We start from the raw sequence: 24947 nt of genomic DNA, 5'->3' as shown, positions 1-24947 counted from the left end.
ATGCTACAACTGGTGGTAGGATCACTGGCAAAGTCTACAAGGATAGCCTATAACCTAGCATGGAAGGAATTTCTGCTGTCAGGCACCCAGCAGCACGCTAATAAGTTTCAGCGAGGGGAAGATGTGATTTAGTTTATCCTGGATATGATTGAGAAAGGCTTATCCAAGGTGTTGATTGCAGGAAAGCTAGCGGGAATTGCATTCATGGGAAAACTGCTCTTAGGTTACACGCCTTCAGTGGGTGAATTGGGTGCAAGAATGTTAGAAGGGTGGGCTAGGGAGCGTGGCCAGCTGAATCCAGTCAGGAGACCTTTGTCGTGGCAGTTGCTGAGGAGGGTAATACAGATATTGGCAAAGATTTGCACGGATGGTTTCGAGTCATGCCTGTTTTCCACATTGATGATGTGGATGTTTTTTGGTGCATTTAGAGTGTCTGAGTTGTTAGGGGACAGAAGGGGTGGGAGGATCGGGTGGGAAGATGTGGTCTCGCGCGGTTCGGGGATACTTATATGGTTAAAAAAGTCCAAAGCGGATAAGAAGTGCAAAGGAAAATGGGTGTCATTGCAGGCACCATTGCATAAGCTTACCTGCCCATATAGGTGGGGGCTTTGTTGGCGGGCAGCATCCAAGGATACCGGGGGAGTCCGTTTTTGTGCATGCAAATGGGAAGGGAGTTACAGCTGTCCAATTTGATCGTTAAGGCCAAGAGTGTCCGCCTTCTCTGAATAGATCCAACGTGCTTCCTTCACCGCCAGTCTTTTCTCCATGTCACCTGAATCATCAAATACCTTCTCCATGACCACCCACTTTAGTGATTTAAAATTATGTGGATGGTCTCTGTAGTGTTGTACCAGACGTGTTGTAAGTTTACCTGCCCTGATTGTGCTAAGATGTTCTTGTATACGCACTTTCATAATAAGAAGAACACAACTATCCTCCGGGGCATCACCCATGCGGTGGGTGCTCGGTCTGTGAACTAACGGAGAAGACAACTGAAATCAAATTGCGCAGTGGGAGAACTTGGTTTCTCCATCAATTCAGCAATTGTAATACAACCAACGTGATTTACAGACTGACGTGTCCCTGTGGGCTACATTACATCGGCCTCACGTCTAGAAAGGTGAAAGTGCGTATACAAGAACATCTTAGCACAATCAGGGCAGGTAAACTCACAACACGTCTGGTACAACACTACAGAGACCATCCACATAATTTTAAATCACTAAAGTGGGTGATCATGGAGAAGGTATTTGGTGATTCAGGTGACATGGAGAAAAGACTGGCGGTGAAGGAAGCACGTTGGATCTATTCAGAGAAGGCGGACACTCTTGGCCTTAACGATCAAATTGAGTGGAATAAGGTCAGTAGATGATGGGCAAGTGTCTTGACTTCAATGTGCCTACTATTGACCGCCCAAGGTTAAACATGTGAGCCAGTTTATCTGAATACATGATGCAAGTTGAGGGTCTCTAAGGAGGGGTAGAAAGGTTGATTCCCTGCGGCGTTGTTTGTATGTTGCTGAACCCAGGTGGTAGGAACACGTTATCTAACACACTGAACATACTGGTGCGTGGCCTATGGTCCTTAGTCAATGTAGATGAGCTAAAGTTTGCGACTAATCTATGTTCTGCAGTGCAGAATAGCCGGGGTGATGGAATCGTATACCTTGCTAAGATGGCCGCCGCGTTTCCTATAATGGTTTAGATTTGATCCGGCGATGACGTAATCTCACGAGACGCAAGCGCTGGTGTGTGTAAGAGGGACGCGGCGAACGGCAACCTGATGCTGGGCTGAGTGACCGCCCGTGCGTAATGATATGCGGTAAGCGTTCAGTGTATGTAGTTGTTGGGACTGCATGACGAAGTTCCAGACTATTCATTCATGAAGTGAGTCCATTTGTATAGAGTTGTGCGACGATTTAATATCTGCTAAAATGGCCGCCGTGTTTCCCATAATGGTCTAGATGGGATCCGGCGATGACGAAATCTCGCGAGACGCGAGCGCTGGTGTGTGTAAGAAGGACGCGGCGAGGCGGCAACCTGATGCTGGGTTGAGTTACCGCCCGTGCGTGAAGATATGCGGTAAGCGTTTAGTGTAGGTAGTTGTTGGGACTGCATGACGAAGTTCCAGACTATTCATTTAGGAAGTAAGTCCATCTGTATAGAGTTGTGCGACGATTTAATATCTGTGGCAGTATTTAACACAGGAGGTAGACATGCCGGCACGGGTACTGTATATATGTGTGGGACGCCTTAGCATGACACACGATGGAGTGGGATGATCACCTTGTCCCTGGAATGGCTGCTCCGAGTAAACGGGTCTGGTTTTTAATGTTTCCCTACCTGGTTTGTACCCCTTGAGATATCACATATATTTTCGTGAGGGTCACAACCAGGATAACATTGACGGGGTGATGAGGGAGCTCATTGCATAGAGTGGGAGCGATGGTGTTTTGGAAGCCAGGGAGCAATTTGGCTCGTTGTTGCTCAGGCTGTGTTGTCTTTCCGCGGACGCAGGCACTGGCAACGACTGTGCTTTTCTGAAGGGGACGGGATATTATGCATTGTGCACGTCCTGTTGACCTGTTGGGAGCTGGTATGTGGGCCCATGGCTCCCACTAGGTAAATACCATATGCGATAACCATGGGATTGATCATGGTCGCTTTTAAATGTACCAAAGAGGATATATGTGTGGACATCCCTTGTTTTAACTAAACTTGTTTGTTTTTCTTTGTGTCCGTCAGTCTCTTTTTATTGTTGTGTGTCCAGGGAGGTGATTGCTGACCTCGTTAGCCCTGATGAATTTGCCACAAATAAATTGGCAATGAAACATGTTGGCCGTCATTAATATGGTATACAACATGCTGTGTTTTTAATCGCGGGATAGACTCCTTAATTGGAATAAAAAAGATAATAACTGTGAGTCTACCCCTTTTCTTTATATGTTGTGATTTTGAGACTTCCTTGTCTCTGCTGTTTACGAGGGACACCAATTCTTTGTGTTTATTCCTTTCTCTTCACTGGACATATCACTTTTTCTATGAGAAAGTTATCGATGATGAAACGAACGTGGGCAAGCTGGTGAGAACCTATCAGTAGCTCCTCTGGTGGTGCGCACGTGAGATACTTTCTCTTTCTTTACACCATTTTGTCACCTAGCTTTTGGGAAAAAGGAGGGGGTGTGTGTAAAGTGAGAAGCCATAAAACTGTTTGGAGGACTGACTGTTCACTCTTTACTTTCTATCTTTTTGAATTTTTAGAATATGTGGCACATTGGATGGGGTTACACCAAGTCATTAGATGGGTGACGGAGGTTTTTGATTAATTTGTCCTTCCTCCTCCCATTCCAGATTAAAATAATATGTGCTATTGGGTGCCAGTTCTTGTTTGTTTAAATGATAATTGAGTGGAGGGTGTTCTGGCACGTTTTCCCTCTATAGCTCCTTTTTTTGATTCAGCAGGAAAAGGGTTGACAGGTAGCCTAAGTTTCAGGATAGAAGTGTGTTAGTTACAGTTGCAGGAAAGCAGGTAGGGAACGGGGTGTCATTGGGGTAAAAGGTTTTAACTGCAATACTGTGTAATGCTGTTGTTATGTTAATCTCTATTAGAAGTCCATCAGGCACTCATGTGTATTCGTATTTTTTTAAAAATTTGTACACAATTTTTGTTGTGTGCAGCTTCCTCCCAGTGTTTTGTCTGGAAACACTATCTCTAATTAGGTAACTTTGGAGAAAATGGGGGTTCCACTTCCAAATGGAGGTGTGCACAAGTATACTGAGACCTATCCAGGTCTTATTCAAGTTCCAGTTAATTCAAAAGTGATTCTTACAAAGTTAATTTCAATTTCAATCCATTGAACTTTATTCAATTCTTTAGACGTTCTTCATTTTATTAGCAAATTCATTCTTTGCTGAGACATCTTTAAATTACATTTCACAACCACCCAATGCATTTGAAGGTATATACATCAGGATGCCCGATATTTTGACTTTGTATATCCGCGATCATGTGATCGCGTTCGAACCAATCAGGAAGCTGTTATATAGAAAGATAATATCCAGGCTAGTAAGCAGGATTTCCATTGGAGGAACACTGAGGCGTGTTCTACATTTCACACAAATGTAAGTGTTGAGTATGAAACGCTATGTATCATTATAATAGTCGTCTTAATGAATTTATACAGTTATAAATAGTTATGGGCATTCTGCTTTGAACACGCCAATATGTTTTAGCACATAAACAGAGTTAATGAGTCAGATAGCGTCTGTGAAACATCACGCACAAGATTGCTGGTTCGTTTATTCATTAGCGCGAGGACCTTCGATGCTTTACTTTGAGAATGTTTTTTTTCCCTGTTTATTTAAAGCTCACAAAAAGACCTCATGCGAGTTTGGATTGTTTGTCAGCTCAATCTAGGGCGTTTATTTTTGATAATTTGATAGGGTAACCTTCGGGTGACAACAAGATTAGTTAGTACCTGATTTAACAACAGAAAGTGTCATATTACAACAGCAATATATGTATGAAGAACATTACGTGTAAACTTTTTAGAGTTTTATGTTTGATAATGTGGCTGATGGGCTCAAAATATTTCTTTGTTTTTCCATTAGAGACCCCTGAAGAAGGGTCACCCCATGACCCGAAATGCATTGGGTGGTTGTGAAATGTAATTTAAAGATGTCTCAGCAAAGAATGAATTTGCTAATAAAATGAAGAACGTCTAAAGAATTGAATCAAGTTCAATGGATTGAAATTGAAATTAACTTTGTAAGAATCACTTTTGAATTAACTGGAACTTGAATAAGACCTAGATAGGTCTCAGTATACTTGTGCGCACCTCCATTTGGAAGTGGAACCCCCATTTTCTCCAAAGTTACCTACGTTGTTATGTTAATGCCAGGGTGGCGGAACTTATGAGGGGATCGTAGGGGCGGGTGGGGACTCAGGGTTCAGTTATGCGATATATAGCGAGGCTTTAGTTTTGTAAGGCAGTTGCCAGTTGGTTATTTTGCAATATGTACCTGCTTCAATAAAGCGGCCTTTTTCACACACAAAATGGATATTGGTTTGGCTTGTGCCCTCCCTCCCAAGGGTGGTTTGGGGGGCAGTCGAACGTAGTAAGATCGGCCCCCGGGCAGTTTGGGAGGGGTTTGGGCTGGCTTGGCTGGCCATTTTGTGGTTGGGCTTTTTTTGGGCATAGCCCAATTACAGCCCAAGTAGCCCAAGGTTATATAACTCTATGAAGGGTTATTCCAGCCACAATTTTAGGTTTTGGTGACCTGGTAGCTAGTAATAGTCTTCTTGGCCCCGTCCCTTCCCTCTTTTTAAGAAATTCATCTGGGTGGAGTCTTTGGGGTTTTTCCTTGGTTTAGGCCAGGTTTGTGGAGACAGGTGCATAAGGGACCTTATGGATGGTGTCACTTGGAACCGGTGCTTGCAGGGTTTTGAAAAGTTGGCCAGGGTTCGCACAGGTTTTTGGTTAAGTATTGGAAGTTTGTGAGCAGGGGCAGAAAAGGGGTTGGCAGGTAGTCTACATTTCAGGATAGACGTTTGTTAGTTACAGTTGAAGGAAGGCAGGTAGGGAATGGTGTGCCCTTGGGGGGAAACGTTTTAACTGCAATACTGTGTAATGTTATTGTTATGTCAATGCCAGGGTGGGCCAACTTTTGAGGGGATCGTAGGGGAGGGAGGGATCAGGGGTCAGTTATTCGATGTATAGCGAGGCTTTAGTTTTGTAAGGCAGTTGCCAGTTGTTTATTTTGTAATATGCACCTGTTTCAATAAAGCAGCCTTTTTTACAGACAAAAAGGGTCTCGGTTTGGCTTGCCCCCTTCCTCCCAATGCACAGTGTGGCTGCAGGTGCGGGGCGATTTCGGGAGCTGGTCCTCAACACCCCACTGGAGTTACCTCGGAGCCATGACTCAGAAGCCTCCTGCACCGCAACCGCACCTTGCTCCTCTCGCTCTGCTCACTCGCTTGCCAAAACCATGCCCAACTGTTACCGTTCCCGCATCGCAGGGCACAGATGACGCACTGACCTAGAAAAATATGAACACTTACTGGACGGGCATTTCTAAAACACTGGAATTGCCAGCTTGAGTTTTCAGAAAGACAGTCAGTAAACGTATTCAGTAATGACGCATGCACTCCCCCATGTCATAATAAAACTACTTTGAAATAACATGATGACAGAATCGAACTAATTGGTCAATTACAATTGTATTGTTTGTGTTTTGAATATGTATTAGTAAGAATCGAGTTCTTATTCTCTCAAAAACAAACGGTAGCCTGTTTGTGTCAGTTCATACTTGAATATCTTTCACATTTCTAAATATAACATTCTTCTCACAACTTTAAATTTCATTTTGCAGTTTTTTCTTTTGAATTTTTTCACACTAGTCTCCAAAAGTGGTTAAATATTATTCTTTTTAGTCTTTCACTTCTCTTTACATAGCAGCTTCATTAGACGTTGTAGAGGGCATTTAAAAAGTATGGAGCTGAAGCAGAAAATGGTAAAAGTTGTACATACCAGTAATCTACCAACCGAGGAAGTGGTAAATGTCCAGCGATTGAAGCTACGGTGACAATATGTCCATGATTATTCTTTAGCATGGCTGGCAGAAATGCTTTTGTGGTCTGCACATGTAAAAGAAGAATAACACATACTTATAATACAGATGTGTAAATTAATGATTGATAGGTGGAGCAAGAAAGAGCAGACGCACTCCTCGCGCAGCAATGCTACAACCATTTTACTGCTCACTCATCTAGGTGTCCTGTTCGTAATCGACAACAGGCCAGCTGAAACTTAAACTGGCAGCATATTTTTTTTAAAAGGCAAACACTTCTCTGACTGTGGGCAAATGGGGCAAAAACCAAGTCCCCCAAGGCCTTGCTCAAGGTTGGGACGACACTGCATGGGCTTTTACTACTTACTCCACCAGATGGACATCGCCTGGTGCCATTGATGTTTATTGTTTCAAGACACCGTTGGCCCTCACTCTGCCCTGGGAGCATTTAGAATCATAAATGTAAATGCATTGGGCCATTACAACTGCTTACATGCTGTGGCCATTGAGGTATCTATTCTGACTGGATCGATTCAGTGTCAGATCAAACTACCTTTAATGATCGCTAATGCCTGGGACCAATAATGAGGCCTTTTGAGATCCTTCATATCAGGGAACATTGATTCTCATCAAGGCTTAACAACTTTACTAGACATGGCCAGGTAGACTGCAGACGGCCCGATTCGAAGTGGGGAGGTGACTTCTGATTATATGCTGCGACCATTGATGCATCTATTCTGACTGGGTCCACTCGTTCGTTCATTCAAATCTTTATTCGATCTATGTACAAACAGATCATAAAAGCACAAATTCATCAGTCAAATCACAGTAAAACAATTTAGATAAAAGTACCGGAATATGTTTTAAAAAAATCTTATTAATCTTTTTGAATACCTTGTTAAAACCAAGATCGTCTGTACATTTTAGTCCATGAGTATTTAAAATTCATAATAACAAACCCCTTGCCCTTCTATTTCTCCAACAGGCCCACAAAAAGGATGCTATTGAATAACAGACGTATGGGTTCGAAAGAGCTTTTAAAAAGTGCAGTGCCACTCTGCATTGCGTGAAATTTTTCCGCCTTAGAATTGGGAGGAGGAGCCTTTTTCTTTCACTAAGATAAAACTCACAAAACAGAACCAGATGTAAATCGGACTGGGGTGAACAGTTATCACAGGGGCAGGGACCTAGGTCTGCGTGCTTGAACCTCTTTTCAGGGAACCCATACATCAAAGGGATTAGATTCAGGCGGAAGCGCAACAGAATAAATCTGTGTTGGGCTACTGTAATGGAGGTAGGTAGCAATAGCCTTCCTCTGTTCATGGTGGAATTTGATCGTAAACTGCGAGCGCCTGAGAATGCCTGTTCTTTTCCCTACAATCACGATTGGCCTTCTGTAAATAAAGGTCAATTATTTTACGTTTGGAGACCTTACTGCAAGATGTGGGGTCCCTGAAGAGTTCTCCCTGCCCTATTACATTTAATTCTGTCTCCACATATCTGAGCCAGCCGATCCTGCTATGGCCCTCGAGCCCCAGGCAATCACTAATTATGCGTTGGGTTAAGTTGACAGTGGCCCTTTGCCAGATTGAGACCCACAGCAGGATGGGCGCCATTCTAATAGAGTCTAATAAGTATGGGAGGCCCAATTTGAGATGTAAGATATGGTTAGGTGTTGAAGGTGGTAACAAAAACATTGACTCAAAAAAGGTGTCTTCCACTATCTGCAATTGGTCGATTTGGGCCATTCCCCAAACTCCGGCCCCATAGCTTGCCGCCGCTTTAGTTTTGGCTTGGTAGATGTTTTTGATGGTGTCCAAAGGGCTGGTGCCTAGTTTTTCAGTAAAACCCTTTATGGCTTGAAGGCCTCTTTCCATACCGAGGGCTCTCGCTGCCACCAATTTGTTCCAAGAGTGCTTGTTATCAAACAAGATACCCAGGTATGAAAAAGAGTCAACCACCTCGATTTTTTTAGAGGCTAGATGGAAATATGACGCTTTTGCGCCTCTAGGGGCTCCCGCTATAATGATGAACGATTTAGATTTGTTCACTCTAAGGTCTAATGAAGCCATAAATGAGGCATACCAAGATATAAGGCTTTGGAGAGCTACCCCAGTCCTGGCAATTAAAACCGCATCGTCAGCATACGCCAATAATGGGAGTGAGATGTTGTCTAATTTTGGCACGTATAGGGAGAGACCAGACAGGGCTGCCTCCACCCGTTAGTATAAATGGAAAAAAGAAACCGGGCAAGGACACAACTCTGTCTGACTCCCTTCTTGAATGACCACGTGCATTCCCCATTTCTGCCTTATCGTACGGAGGCAGTGGCGTTGGTGTATAGCTGATGGATAAAACAGATAATCGGGGGATCAATCCCCATGCCCTCCATCATCAGCCACAATTTTAAGTGGGACACACAATCGAAGGCCGATGATAAGTCCATAAAGGCCATATATAACGTCCCACCTTTGATCTTCGTGTACTTACCTATGCATAGCGAGAGATTGAGACATTGATCCACTGTCCCCTTACATTTCTGGAAGCCAAATTGCACCTGCATTAGGATATTACGATCTTGAGCCCACTCCTCCAACCCGGCTAACAACAGCCGACCCATAAGTTTGGTGGTTGTGTCCAGGAGGGAGACGGGCCTATAATTCTTGGGACAGCTCTGTCTCCCTTTTCAAATATTGGAACTATTACACTATGGTTCCAGGATGATGGGGAACCCTCCACCGCTATACTATTAAAAACGTTTGTTAATAGCGGGACCTACAGGTCGAAATTGGCCTGGAAAAGGTCAATTGGGACCCCCATCTGGACCTGGGGCTTTCCCTTTAACGCAGGCTTGCCATCCTTTTCTCACTTCATACGGTGAAAAAATCAGGGTTTGTTGGGTAGGGAGGAGTTGATCTAGTTGAGGAGGCTCTTGGTAGGAGTTGTAATGCGAAGATACTTTCAAAATGCTCTATCCATGCAGCTTCCTCTACATGGGTATCCAAAGACGAGTCCTTTGAATCTTTAAAGTATGGGGCATTTATGACCTTCCAAAACTCCCTGCTATTACGTGAACTTGCAGCTTGTTCCAAATCATCCCAGACCTTCTCCCTTAGGTCCTTTGTGCGTATACTTCTTGCCTGTTTATAGTCTGTGCGAAGTGAACTTTTCAAAGCCGGCACTCTAGGTTGCATTTTTAGAGCGCTATCAAGTGCTCTCTTGGCTGATGAGCATAGTGAGTCAAACCACCGGCCAGATGGTGTACCATTTGCAGGTTTCTGTCGTGTAAGTGTGGCTTTTAATTTTAATAAAAGGGTTTTGAACTGGGAGACTAAAAGGAAGGGAGAAACATCCTCAGCCAGGCAGAGTAGAATGTCCCCCCTCACTTGAGTTAATATGGCAGAAGCCAGATTCTTTTCCTCCACCTGTGCCCACTTCAGTTGGTAGCCGTTGTTTCTAGATAATGAAATGTTATTCACTAACGGTTGGTGTCTCTTCACTTTTTGGGGAAACTTAAATGGATAAGTAATATTGCATGATCGCTGTGATAGGTAAATGTATTACTATAATGATCAATTCTGTCCTGTATTACAGGAGAAGCTAAAATAAAATCAATTGTGGACTCCGAGTTATTTCTCCTAAATGTTGGTTCTATTTGACCTGTCTTGTCACTATTAACTACGGTCAAGTGCCTTGTGTATAGTAGCCTGTTAAGCGAGTCACCATATTCAGTGTGAGTGAACTGTGTAAGTGGGTTACCTTGCAAATCATACAACCCACACACGCTAGCCTAATTGTGTTTGCATAAATGGGTATTAAAATCCCCCAGCCACAATAAACTGGGTCCACTCAATCTCAGATCAAACCACCTTTAATGGCCACTAATGCATGGGGCCATTATTGCTTAGTAATGCACAAGGCCATTTGGGATTCTTCCTGTAAGGGAACATTGACTCTCATTAAGGCTGTGATCCGTTGACGCTGAGGGACTGGTTTTGGAACCATTAAAAAAGCAACAAAAGTCAATGGAAAAAACGTAGGTTAAGGTTAACAGCAGATAAGTAGCGCCTACAACATTAAACTTCAAAAAACAGTAAATACAACAGTTAGGTATTAAGTCAACTTTAACTCCCACTCTCACCAGCATGTGTTAAAGGTGACAAGCATGTGAGAATAAGAAACTGATTGTCTATGGAAAATGTATTTTTGGTAATCTCTAAGCAGCTCTTGTTTAATGATAAATGATTTAGCTCTGTTATAGATCAATTTTGAGTTTTATTTCAATGTTATCAATTAATCATAGCGGTGTTTATGAGCATATACTAATCTTCTGCCTTTTTGTGTCTGCGGCAATCTTGTGATTCTTCTCCTTTTTATGAATTTTTTTGGGGCACAGACAACCTAAACACTGATGAGTATTTTGGGTCGCACAATTTTCGGTTGTGATGTGTAAGTTATAAATGAACCTCTAATTTTCAAGTATAGAAACAGAAAGTTCCTTTACTATAACATTACTGTTTGTCTGTGGAACTACGTTTATTATACTTGATGAGAAAATTATTATACAATATTTTTTGACAAGCCAAAAGACAGAAAATTCTGCTAGGATGACAAAAATTCTGTCAAGTCTTTCCAAGAAAAGGAGAGACATAAAATGGATGCACTTTCTGGATGTAAATGAGAATTACATCCCGAATACTGAGGATAGTTGTGGTGGATACCGACACGATTTGTCTATTCAATGAATTTAGGCACTCTTTTTCTGGCTTCCATTTACACTATTCTTATAAAAGTTGCAATTCCCTTCATTTTGGTTGGTTGGCACAGCTGGTCAATTTTAATGGATGGCTACGGTTCATTGTGAACTTTTTCAAATATTTTCTATGTAGTACTGACAAATAAAATTGTTATCCAGCATACAACAATCAATTTAAGGCATCTACTGCCACGTTTTCCATACAGCTTCTAAACTGCCCTGCACAACAACTTTTGAAAATAAGAAATACTCATCTTTGGAAAAACAAATCATGCCATTTATAGGCATGTACGTCAATAGATACAATTACAAAAATGCAAAGTTTCATGATATAGTAGTAAGTTGAAGAGTTTATGTTGCAAAGTTTGAAAAAGGAAATGTATTTTGTATAAAATGAAGATAAGGTTCCAAATCCCCTCTGAAATATATGATGTATGAGCAGTGCTGGAATGTCGTGAGAACCGGCTGGATTCCAGGTCAATCAGGCAATATTGATCAGTTCTGGGCCAGTCCCAGCAGTTTCTGCCACCTCTGTCCTGGTCCAGCACAGTAACAGAGCCTGTCAAGGAAGAAGGCAGTGGGCTCTTCCAATCACTGTGTGGATCTTCCTGGGAGCAGCTGCCTGCAGGGTGTTTCTTTCCCTCTCTGTCCGGTGCAGTCGGCTCCAATGTTGACATAGTAAATGTCTTTTCAGTCTGCTTTAGTGGTTCGTGGGCTGGCCAACTCCAATGTTTATATAATTAATATCTTTTGTTCCAGTAGTTCCTGTGCTGGATGGTTCACAAAGGATTCCTTTTAATAGGTCATCCCTGGGCTTGGCGCAGATTAGGTAATTGACCCAGAAATACCTTATACATTTATGCTTTTAGTCGAGTTAGACTTACACAATGCATCTTTTGGGGCCACCTTTATCAAAACTTTGCACTGGGTTTACATCACAAAAATGACTAAGACTTGTACTAAGTGTTGCTTTTGGGATTTACTTTCCAGTGCACAACATGTTTTGCACTGAAAAGTAGTTTCAAAGTAAGACAAAGTAGGACTTTGAGCTCCCTTGTGCTACTTTGCATCAAGGGGGCCTACCATGAGTGGCACACTGGTGTTTCCGTTAAACCACCCATGAATTTTTATGCAAATCCCTACTAACTAACATTGGTAGACAGAGATTTGTACCAAAAATGTATGCCTCCTCAAAACAGGTGTAACATTACAGAAACGTTTTCTTTTTTCCAATGTTTTCTAACTTTACAAGTGGTAAACTATGTAAAGACATATTATTTTGGAATAGACGAATAACCTTCCAGTACAAAACCTGGGTGTGACATCAATCACACACTGTTGCTCTATTGTTCTAGGGTGAGTGCCATGGTGCAAGGCAACCTAAAGTGCGCTAGTGCAGGGAGAGAGAAAAACAGACCTATGTTTCTTAGTAGATAGGGCGCTGCTGTTCTGTGCTCTCCCTTTCACAAAACTGTGGTTGCTGTGCTGCAGTGCAGGAATTCTTTGTAAATTTGCCCCTTTGTTTTTAGGTCTCGCTGAGGCCAGCGCATGCGCTGGCTTGGAGAGATATTTTGTAGATGAGTTTTCAAAGTGCTGCTGGCTGGCCTAGCGCTTGCGTTCAAGCGAGCGTGCACGCGCCAGCAGCACTTTGAAAACTCGTGCTTTAGCGCGTCATCGCGATCGCGATGACTTTCGCTTTCACGGCCGCGCGGCGTTACTTTTACTGCCGGGCGGCCAATGCTTGTTTTCCTTTTGTGGTGGTTGTTGTCTGATCTGAGCAGATCCAGAACGACCAAGATTTAGCTTCTCTCGCTTATTACTTGTTTTATATATATTGAGAAGGGAAGAATGTTATGTTTTTCACATTTAGCTTTGCTCTGCCTTCTCTTTATCTTCAGCTCTTTATTGTGCACTCTGTGATTGAGCACAGCACCCCCTGAATGCAGCGCCCGACTCTTAGCAAAGTTAAAAGGTACAAATTGTCTTATTTGGTACCCATTTTGCAGCCATTTGACAAATCTGAATGCAGTCTGTCCACCATCATATAAGCGGCATTGGGAGCTGGTTTGGGTGGGGCGGATGGTCGGCATCGGGCCTCATTTTAGGCCATTCTCTGTGCCTAAATGTTACTGTGTTGCACAGCTGATTTGGGTAGGATGGGGAAGTTTGCTGCACATTACATTTGCTGTAGATGATGGTGCACTGCTGTGGAGGCATTTCTTTTTACATTTTCACTCGGTCCTTCATGATTAAGATGCTTTGTACCTCCATTCCCTCAAGGCAAACGCAGAAAACATGTTCACTATCGTTATTTGCCATTGAGTCTTAGAAGCCCTGAGACGTTTGATTTCCACCTGATAAAACGTACTTGCATGTATTGTATTGTATTTGCATTTATATAGCGCTTACTACCCCTGACGAGGCGTCGAAGCGCTTTTTCAGTTCGTGGGGTAATCCTATGCAGCACTTTTTATTTCCCCTTGGATCAGTTTGAAGCATGCATACCTGAATACATACTCAATACCTGAACAATGATTTTACAGGAGAAAACTATGCACATTTGGTAATTTTTCCATGTTTTGGGCATGTTTTAAGTTATTTTGATTACACACTTTTAAAAAGTTGGGAACAAAATCCTACGTTTTTAGGACAAATGCAGCAAACTAGCTAAAAACAGTTTTCTCTTCGGAGTTACTGTGATTGTGTGCATGCATTCTCAGATAATAAATACACACACAAATAATAAAAGTTTGGGGGGAAAATAGAAACGACTTTCAGCTCCGTAAATAACATTAACAAGCAGTCATTTCTTTCCGCCCGCAATGTTTTTTCATTGCTTTATGCTGTTGATTTCTTTGATATTGATGCCTGATGCAATAACCCCGAAAGATACACTTTGAAATGATGCGATGTTTAGGAGACATATGACCGGATTTGTAAACCGGAATTAACAGCCAGACTAGTCCATTATTTTTTTTACAATGTGGCCAAAGTCCAGGTCTGATGCAACTGCTGGGTGGTTCCACTTTACTGTAAACTATTACACTTCTTCTCCCTGAGTATTCTGAGAAATCGATAACAAGCCTCTGCTGAAAGGTGTAGCCATAAAAATAAACCCCGTGTCCATACTTTCGGCCATATCAAAATAAGCATGCCAAATTCTGCCTAGACCGGACCGCATTCCTCCCTGACGTGCTCTGGTGGCAGCCCGGCATAGCTCATGCGCCTCCCTTCTTCGCACGAGTCTGTGCGGCGCCCTCTCCGGCTTCCTGCGCTTGCAGGTTTGTACAGCGCCAACTCAGCATCGGAGCGCTGTGCATGAGCACCAGTTGCATCACACAAGCACAAGTTCATATGTTTTTGATGCAGGGGGAAGTTGTGACTTGACTACTTACGTCTATGCCAATAGGTCTCGCCTTTGGGACCTTATAAGTGTTTAGCCATGCAACAGTTGATGTTGTTGCACCAAGGATATTGCGCTGCATAACTAAATACTTATAAGATCCCAAAAGCGAGACCTATTGGCTATGCCAATGCTCGTTTCACATTGGTAGCAATGTGGAACTATGTGAGGTTTGTAAAATGTGGCCCATATGAAACAATTAAAATATGCTGGTACAATTTTAATATTGCACTTATACTTGGCAATTTCTTTTGGAGCATAGTTTATATTAATAATATGCCTATGTACTTGCTGACCTTAGACGTGAGTCCAGCTGTCAATTCAAGCACCCTTTCTGACTCTGCCTTCTTTGATTCCACCTCCTTAATAACCTTACCAGCCCACATCTGCATGCTCCAGTTATGAGGATTCCCCGACTCATTTTTTTCCAATCCCAGCATTTGATATGGGTATCCAGTGTTGCTGGGAGTGGTTCATAAAATGTGCTGGCAACAATGATGCGCAGCTGACACTGACAGGTGACAGCACTGTGCAGCACACACGCCGAGATATTGCCAGCATAGTGAGGAATTTAGAGTGAGAACTCTAAGCTGTGTTATCAGTATGGATTGATTATGCTTGGTGTTGGACTGGACCATGGGTACTCGCAAACATTTTGTCAGTGGCCAAAGGGTGTGGTCTGCGATATGAGCGAGGGCCGCATTGATGCCAGGTGGCTCCAGTCGGGCTGGGGCTGGGGGGTGCGCGAGGGGGCATTGGTGGTAAGATGGACATAGGTGAAGCAAAGCATATACATCTAGTTGATTAATTGCACAATGTGAAGCCAGAAAATCTGGGATTAATCCCTGGCTTCCCTATTTTACCAAATTGTGTATTCCTAGGCAAAATAGTTTAATTTCACTGTCCCTCCTTTCTCTTATCACATATATGAGGATCTCAAAATACAGGACTTCGGGATGTGCGCTGTACAAAACGTTCTCCTGTATTTGATTTCATAAGCTGTAATATTTTACTTGTTTAATAGGAACCCAAGTCACCCAAAAAGTGCAGATAACAACTAACTTTCCTCTTTAGTTCACTATTGTCATTGTTGTCAGGGCGAGGTGAAGAATTAATGTTTCCAAATTCATGTTTGAAAAGCATCACTTTTAAAATAATAATTCTCAGTGCTCTGATATAATCTGATGTACTGAAGTGAAGAGGATCTGTATATTAATTAAATTCACTTTTTGAATTTAAGAGACTTCATCATATTTTTACACCATTGCTGCAAGATGACTTTAAAAATGAAAATGATCCTAAAGTTAAGTGGTGCAGGACTCAATAGTTTCTGCCTTTCTTTCACACCAATTAACCTTTAAATAAATGCTTGACTGTTTATTCAACATATTTTTTTGTTAGCATCCCTCTAGTAAAGAGCAGCCAGTGCTGCTGTAAGCCAGGAGGCCGCATGTGAAGGTCAGGAGGGCCGCATGCGGCCCCCGGGCCGTACTTTGAGTATCAAGGGACTAGACGGTCAGGCAGTCTGGCACTGTCAGAGAGGCACAGCTAGGAAGGAGGAGTGTGTTTGCCATCTTTTTGTGGTCTCATGGGCCGTGTGAAAAACAGCCATCACACTGGCCCTTTAAGGTTGGGCCATCTGGCAGCACCTAATCATGTGGCAGTGCCCGGCTGACAGACCCTGGGTATGCAGGCGCTCAGTGGACGCTGAGGACTGTGAAGGGTATGGAGAGATGTCTAGACCATGCTCTGAGATTGTGACAGTACTAAGGGAACAGGACAGGTAAGCAGCGAAGGTTCTCAGTGAATGGCAGTAGTGATAGGCAGGCCAGATGTGTAGTGAGCATAAACCTGTGCGACAGCACTATTGAAATGTGGCAGGCACTCTGTGAATGCTTTGCGGTGCTGACACAGAGAAGGCATGCACACACACCATGAGATGGCGGACAGTTCTGATGGAGCGGGGAAAGGCTGCATTTCAGTGGCATAGTAAGCGAACAATAGACCCTGATGCAAGCCGGGTGAAGGCCTGATCCCTGGTCTCTGTTAAAATTCAGCCTTAATCTGGTCGCAGTTGGCATCTCACACGTCTGGTGACACTGCACCTGCTACGCCATTGATCACTATGGCCCTGGTGCAATCACTTGTGATAATTTGTGCATACAGCATGCTCTTAGCTGTGTGATTGTGTCAAATCTAAGCTCATGATTTCGTAAAGTGCTTGACTGTGGTTCTAAACAACTGCCATGTTTTCTTCTCATGTTTACTCTGCTTACTGGTTGTACCTCTCTCCGAGGTGAGAGATGCCACGCTTTGCCGCCCCACGCAACACTTTCTAAAATCAGTTTGCTCAACTTCAATGGTGTACAATGGTATTGCTTTCAAAGGCTATTCAGTGTCTTCTTTCAGGATCTCTCCCTGGCTCGGATCTCAGTTAGAATTTAGGGGCTGATTAATATGTTGGCAGTGAGGGTACTTCATTGCAATGGCGAAGGACTATCCTTACCGTCAACATAATGGTCTGCCTGCCCCATTAAATGCGGGCGGACTGTAGATTTGGCTACAGTGGTGACTACTACGTCACTGCCATAGGCACATCTCTCCGATGGCCGTCAGAGAAATGACTATATGTCCACCCAAACAATTGCGATGGGTGAACATATAGACACTTCTTTACTGTCAACCACTCAGAGCAAACCCTGGTGGTGAGGGACAGTAAAATGTTAATAATGCCCCACCTCCCCTTCACCATGAGAGATGACTCCCATGGCGAGGGGAGCATCACATGTTTCATTTTCAAAAAGAAAATCCTGTTTTGGGATTTTCTTCTTGAAAATAAAAAAAGAAAACTCATGTGACAGCGGTTCCGGCCAATGCATTATAAATGACTGCCTGCTTGGTTGTCATTGATCAATTTGGCAGGCGGTCCCTCTGCCATTGGATTGAGTAATTTACTCTGCCCCCTTGGCGGAACAACGGGCCATCCAGTAAATCATAAATGAGGACCTTAGTCATGTGACAATACTAGAAACTTCTGGACCAGTGTATATGTGTGCATTCAGCTTAGGCTTGCTGGACTTGTCTCTACAGCAGGTGTCAGGGAGATCCGGTCGTCTGTTTCCTCAGTGACCCATATGCTCTAATTTTTGCAATACTTTTTTAACTCATCGAAAACCTCACATCAAGAGTTTGATTCAGGTTCGGATTGGTAAGGCGGGCACTCGGGCAATGGCCGAGGGGCCGGTATCGAAGCTCCAGCTGTGGGCTGCTTTTTTGGCAGCCTGGGTGGCCGATTTGGCCTGTGTCTGGTGTGTTAAGATGTTGCCAGCGGCCCAGTGGGGTCCCGAGTGGCCTTTCTGGAGGCAGATGGGCGTCCATTACCTCCCTTTTTTCAACGGCCAGAGGTGTCACTCCCTTTCTCTCGTGGGCCGGACAATTATTGTGTGCATGCTGAGCGGGGGCAGGGGGCTTGAGCAGGAGTGGCCTCACTTGTTTTCAGGTGTTTATAAAACTTTGTCGAAGCAGAGTTTTGCGGAAAGGCAATATGAAAATGTGGGGCACCTTTTTTTTAGCGTGCCCAGGATGATTTCTAATCCCAATCCAACCCTGGTTTTGTTCCATAATTGCATCTGCATGCAGGGAAGGTATGCAGTACACGCTCTGAATATGAGAGCAGCATTGGTGCAGCTCCGCAGTGCTGCTGACAGCACTACAGCACTAATGGTCAGGGGAGGTGTGCAATTGATTACAGTACGAATGGGGAAGGCCAACGATGTAGGGCACACGCTGACCTATGACAGCGCTGATGAAGCGCGTCAGATGTCCAGAACAAAGGAGTAGCACTGACAGGCCCTTTTAAAGAGCGCGGCTGTAGACAGATGACCAAGGGCAGCTGGTGTTAATGGGCATGGAGGGCGTCGCCCTACTACCAAAAGGGGAGAGGCAGGAGGAGGAGAACAAGCACCGTGCAGCGTGAAAGAAACAACAACTTGCTGCCCGCTAATGAAGTGGGACAAATCTATGTGTTTTTTCTAAAGGAAAAACGGAAATAGATTGGGACATGTCCTGCTGCGCATGTGCCAGAAGGGCCAAGCATTCTTCGACCTGCAGGCACAAGCTATGGCAGTTGCATAATATCAAAGGGAGTGGCGAATTCCATTGCCTTGGAGAATGTTGCTTTTGAGGCGCACATCCAGCGGCCTTGGAAGGAGTTAACAAAACTCCATTTATTCCGATAGCAGTGGGTGGGGCAGGCCGAAGGAGACAATGAGGTAGTGGGTGTTATCGAGAGAGGGGGCGGGCTGTAGGAGGGATGCCTCCCTTCAGATTAATTTGCGGTACACGTTAGTACTGCACAGTTTCACTTTTAAAAACGTTAAAAAAACCCTTCTGGTTAATACCTGTGAACAAACTCGGGTTCCTGACTCTACCCTTCTTGGGTGCTATCATTTCCCTCGTCCTCGCTTCCTTCCACCTGCTTTCCATGGTTCCTTGCAGAGTGAATTTATTGATTGCCGCTGAGCACTGGGAAGCCATGTTTTCTAAACAGTGCCTGTGATCTTTGTCTTGAAGTTTTGCTTAGAGAGAAGCACCTAATTGCATGAATTGTATGAGCACGTATGTCTTAGAAATAAACTGAATACACTGTCAGCTCAACGTGTCTGTGCGCCTTCTGCCGAAGTCTGCAAAACCTTGTGTTTTTGAGCCGTGGCAAGGTACTTTAGTGTTTTTAAGCCTCCTTTGGTGAATTGTGTGCCAAACTGCTGGCTCTGGGTTCCAACCACCAACACATGGGTCGGTGGATTAATCTCCAAAATAGATTTTTGTGGGCCTGCTGCTGAGATCCTTCTGCAGTTTGTGGTCCTTGTGGCCAATTACGCTATGTGTACTTTGCAGGTGAATACAACTGACTTAACTACTAGTCCCTCATAGCATTTTTATAGTGCTGCAAACCTACTGACTTTGACAGAAAATAGGTTGCTGCTACTGCAGGGTGACCCTGCCTCTCCTCGAGTGGCTCTGGTTGTGTTTTGATATATTAATAGGCGTCCATTTGTGGTGTGTCATTGTATTACTGTATGTGTTCACAAATGCTTAACCTATGACGCCCTGAAAATAGTCTTGACTGCTTGCGCCACACTACCTAATGGGTGAGCAGGGGTTATTTGAAAGGGTGATCCCCTTACTCTGACTTAGAATTGAGAGTCCCTGCTTGTCGCAAGTGCATACCTGTGCCAACTAGAGATTCCCAATTCCAACAGATTCTTAAAACTGCTGGTGACAATTGTGTCATGGATTGGATAGATACCCTTGTTAGAGAATGTGAGGACCTCCTGATTGACAAACCCTTCACTCCTTCTCCAATGGTAGCCAATATAAAAGCTGGCGCGCCCATTGTTATACCAACAATGTTCAAGAAATCCTCTCGTAATTCCAACGAACAAATAGTCAAATCTCTGGGCCACAAACAACCTGTAGTTACCGCTTTGGATCTGCAGGCTGATTCTTCTAGTCCAACCATGAGCCAAGCAGGCTTTCAAATACCCTGTACAAACAGGTTCGAAGCACTAGCAGATTCTGCGACTATTATTCCAATAGAAACCACAGTTAAAATGTTGTCTCCCCAAATCCACCATAACGGGAACTGTTCTTGTAAATGTTCTGACATTAACTTGATTAAAACTATCCAGTCCCTTAAGGCTGAAGTTGAATCCCTAAAAAGTATGATCATTGGACTCAACTCTCTAGTCAGGTCTTCTCCACTGGCTTGTCACCTAAATCAGTACCCTACCACCTCACAGTGCCCCCCTAGCACATCTCCGAGCATTGGCAAAGAACGTGAAGGGTTTGGAATGGCACAGGACAACGCGTCTCATCGCGTCTCTAGAAGCAATCCTAATAATTGTAAAATACCCCAAGTTTCTGGCACTAACAATCCTCCTGAGAATTATCCTCGAGCCAGCATCCATTCTATGCTCAGGAGTAATATATCATCACTGCCTGACTCTCAAACTCATCCAAAGCTATGGGCCCCAACAAATTCCTTACCCCCCCTAATCGCAAGGACTATTTGAAAGCTAAGCACACTGTTTACATGGTTAATGTTCCCAAACTTTTTTTTTTTTTTGAAACCGTTTATTGCAGTTTATAGAAGTTACAGGTATGGGCCTACAACCACACGGCCGGCCGCTAGAGCATCAAAAGCATATTACATACATACAGCAAAAAACTTTCTCAGCGGTGCACAGTAGGAAGACAGGAGTGATCAATGGTGCAGGCCTCACAGCTCCATGCCCACAGTACGGTTCCATTTTCTTAAAGCAAAACAACGTAAACAAACCACAACCGCAAGGCAACCCTCGATCCAAAGTGACAACACGTGCTCCATAAGTGGGGGATCCAAACCAGCAGCAAAATTCTGAAGAGGGGGACGGGAGTAGATCAGGGACTGGGGGACCGTGCGCCCGCGGCCAAGGGAGGGGCGCCATCTAGGGAGACGGAGCCGGCGAGGCCGCCGGTAGCAGCGGCGGCTCACAAATACCCCCGCGGTAGGCATTCCAGGGGCCCCAGAGTTTCATCCACGCCCCAGGCTTACCCCTCGCCACATACACCACCTTTTCACGAAACATACACCAATCCATATGCTCTTTCCAGGCCGACACCGCAGGGGGCCTCTGGGATCCCCACAATTGGGCAATATCACGCTTGGCTATCATGTATCCCAGAGTCACCCACCGCGCCTGCGGGACCGAGTAGTCATTTGGTTCCCAGACATTCAGCAAGCATCTCCTCGCTTCAGGCAGCAGCGCGACACGCGTAACCATTCGTAGAACCTCATGCACACCACGCCAGAATCGCTCCACCTTCGGGCACTCCCACAGTATATGCATGAAAGTCGCCAACTCACCACAGCCACGCTTACACATTCCATCACCGGCAAAACCCATACGTAAAAGCCTTGGCCCCGTCACGTAGACCCGGTGAAGGATCTTGAGCTGGACGAAACGAAGGCGAGCCGGGATGGCCACCTCTTTCGGAGAGGCCACCGCGGAGATCCAATCCTCGTCGTCCAGCTCCAGCCCGTCGGCAACCCAAGCCTCGCGGAGACTAGTCAGCAGACACGATCTATCGTTAATCAATTTTTTGTATATGAGGGAGATCGTGCTGTCCGGGACATGGCCATCTAGCACTCTGTCCTCCAGGGGGGAAGACTCCGGAATGGATGCAACATCCGGGAAGACGGAGCCCAGCGCATGGCGGACCTGTAGGTACCGAAAGTACTCACTGCCCTGCAGCTGAAACTCCGCCTGCAGCGTCTCAAAAGTTTTGAATCCCCCCCTCGTCCAGAGATCTCCCACCGTGCTGATTCCGATCGTGTCCCACTTCTCGAAGCCCTTCGACGTCCACAGGGAGCCCAACCTCTCAGATGCATACAGCGGAGACGCTCGGGTCAAACGGTCCTTCCACCCCATAGCTGCATTAGCCGCGTGCCAGACACGCACCATGACACGCGTCGGTCCCGTCAAACGGGAGTCGGGCGCGCCAGAGTAGAGCGCTCGATTATAATCGCCACCGGGCAGAAGCGTCCTGTCCATCTCAAATGCCGGGTTCAAGGCGGGCCCGTAAAGGCCATGATTAATTGCAGCTAGTTGGGAGGCCCAGTAATACCGTTTGATGTCCGGGAGGGCGACCCCTCCATCGTACCACGGGAGCGTCAATTTAGCCAGAGCAATACGCGGCCTCCCGTCCCAGAACAGGCGCCGCTGGAGGCCCTCCACCTCGCGAAAGTAGCGTGCCGGGACCAGGTCCATGGTATTCTGGAGGGCGTAGAGGAAGCGCGGCAGGGACATCATTTTAAATAAGGCCGCTCGGCCGAGCGGCGAGAGCGGCAGACGCCGCCAGCGCACCACGTCCTCCCTCAGACGCTGGAGGGGGGGCAGCAAGTTCCGCTCATAGCGGGCCTCCGGGTCAAGAGTGATATATATACCCAGGTACCGGAAACCCTGGGAGGCAATCTGGATCGGACAGTCCCGTGGCAAGACCGGGGCCTCCCCGGAGAGCACATAGACACAGGATTTCGCCCAGTTGATGACCAGGCCTGAGTTGCGACCGAAGGAGCGCAAAACATCAACCAGGACGATCAGTGACTTGCGCGGGGAGGCGAGATACAAAAGGATATCGTCAGCATAGAGGGACACGCGGTCCTCATGCTCGGGGGTCCAGCGGAGACCACGGATAGAAGGGTGCCACCGCAACCACTCCGCCAGGGGCTCCATGGCCAGGGCGAACAGGAGAGGCGACAGGGGACAACCCTGTCGCGTGCCCCGCCCCAGCGCGAATGGGGCAGATACTCGCCCATTCACCACCACCTGCGCCAACGGGCCCGAATATAGCAATTTGACCCAGCTGACGAAACCCGGGCCGAACCCAAACTTCGCCAGCATCGCCCAAATATATGGCCATTCGAGCGTATCAAACGCCATGGTGGCGTCCAAGGACGCCAAGATGGCCGGCTCCCGCACAAATGGGACACGCGCGAGCACCCCGTGTAAGCGCCGCAGATTAAGCGCCGTGTTGCGGTGTGGTATAAAGCCCGATTGGTCTTGGTGGACCAAATCGCCCACCACGCCAACCAACCGGTTGGCCAACACCTTGGCGAGGATTTTGGGCTCCGCGTTCAGAAGCGAAATCGGCCTATAGGATGTGACCCGCTCACGGGGCTTCCCCTCCTTATGGATCACCACAATTGTAGCCAGACGCTGGTCCGGCGGGAGGGAGCCCTGCGAGTGGGCCGCAAGGAACATCGCGCGCAGGTGGGGCGCCAACACATCCGGGCGTAGCTTGTATAGCTCAATGGGAATACCATTGGGGCCCATGGCCTTGCCGGATGCAACCGAGCGAATAGCCGAGGCAATTTCGTCCGAGGTGGGCGGGGCATCCAGCGAATCCCTGTCCTCCACCGTAAGGGAGGGCAGTGCGATGTCCCGAAGCAAGGCATGGGAATCTTCCTCCGAGCAGGGAGAAACCGGGGAGTAGACTTCGCGGAAATAATCCGCGAAGCAGGAGACAATGGCTTCCGGCTCAGTGACGCACACACCATCCACGCTCTCAATCAAAGGCACCACGCGGCTCGCTCTTTCCCTCTTGTCCAACCACGCAATCAATTTGCCAGCCTTGTCACCCACATCATACAATCGCCCCTGCTGCTCTCTACTGAGGCCCCTGGCCGCCTCCGTGACGAGGGCCCGATAGGCCGCCTGCTTTAAGTGCGAAACATGCAACTTGGCGTCTGTTACCCCGCTCCCCAGGTCACCCTCCAGTTCTGCAATCTCGGCCTCAACCCGGGTCACCTCCTCCCGCTCGCGCCGCCGGGCATTGGAAATAAAGGAGAGGGCCTCCCCTCTAAGAACCACCTTGAAAGCCTCCCACAGGGAGATTGTAGACGGGACCGACCCCACATTCTCATCGAAATAGCGCTGTAAGGATTTGATCAAGTCGGCACGAATGGTGGGGTCGCGCAAATACCATGCATTGATCGGGGCCACTCTGCCATCCCCCCTCGGGAAGACATCGAAATGCAACAACAATGGGGAGTGGTCTGAGATACCCCGTGCCAAATGGCGCACCTCCCCCACCCTCCCTGCCTGGGCCGCCGGGACAAGGATGTAATCAAGCCGCGAGAGGCTACCATGGGCCCCCGAGTGGAAGGTGTACTGTTGCAATACGGGATGCTTTAAGCGCCAGCAATCCACCAGGCCCAGCGTGTCTAAAAGGCCGGGCAGCCACGCCTGTGCCCGGGGGAGGTCCCTAGGGGGATGGCGATCCATAGACCCAGAGGCAACCGCGTTAAAGTCCCCTCCAACCACCAACAGGCCACCCGGAAGGTCCAGAAGGAGGCGCCCCAGGTCCGCAAATGTAGTGGCTTGTAACCCAGGCGGGACGTACACTGATATAAAGATAAACACTCTACCCTCCATTCGTCCCACCAGAACAGTGTAACGTCCCCTCTCATCATGGCGCACCTCGTCAATCTCCAACGGGAGCGAGTTCTTGACCATAATACCCACCCCCCGCGAGCCCGAAGTGAAGCCGGAGTGGGCCGCCAAACGATATCCCCGCCGATTCATTGCATGAAAGGTGTTACCTATAAGGTGTGTCTCCTGCAGGAAGACAACATCTGGAGAAATACGTTTTAAATACTGCAGGACCACACCACGCT

At 46.2% G+C, this 24947-nt stretch overlaps 1 protein-coding gene across 2 annotated transcripts in view; it reads right to left on the bottom strand.

Annotated features, from left to right (window-relative positions):
- The window catches only part of LOC146866455 (estradiol 17-beta-dehydrogenase 11-like), a 375182-nt gene that overhangs the window by 163549 nt on the left and 186686 nt on the right, over positions 1–24947 (bottom strand). For both annotated transcript variants that reach the window (XM_085636531.1, XM_085636532.1), the window contains exon 4: positions 6530–6636. In XM_085636531.1, the coding sequence (XP_085492657.1) occupies positions 6530–6636 (107 nt within the window). The remainder of the gene's footprint in view (positions 1–6529; positions 6637–24947) is intronic.

Source organism: Triturus cristatus, chromosome 2_1 (genome assembly GCF_964204655.1).
Source record: "Triturus cristatus chromosome 2_1, aTriCri1.1, whole genome shotgun sequence".
Lineage (NCBI taxonomy): Eukaryota > Metazoa > Chordata > Amphibia > Caudata > Salamandridae > Triturus > Triturus cristatus.
Note: the sequence above shows the minus strand (reverse complement) of the source record. Positions and strands in the feature narration are given on the sequence as shown.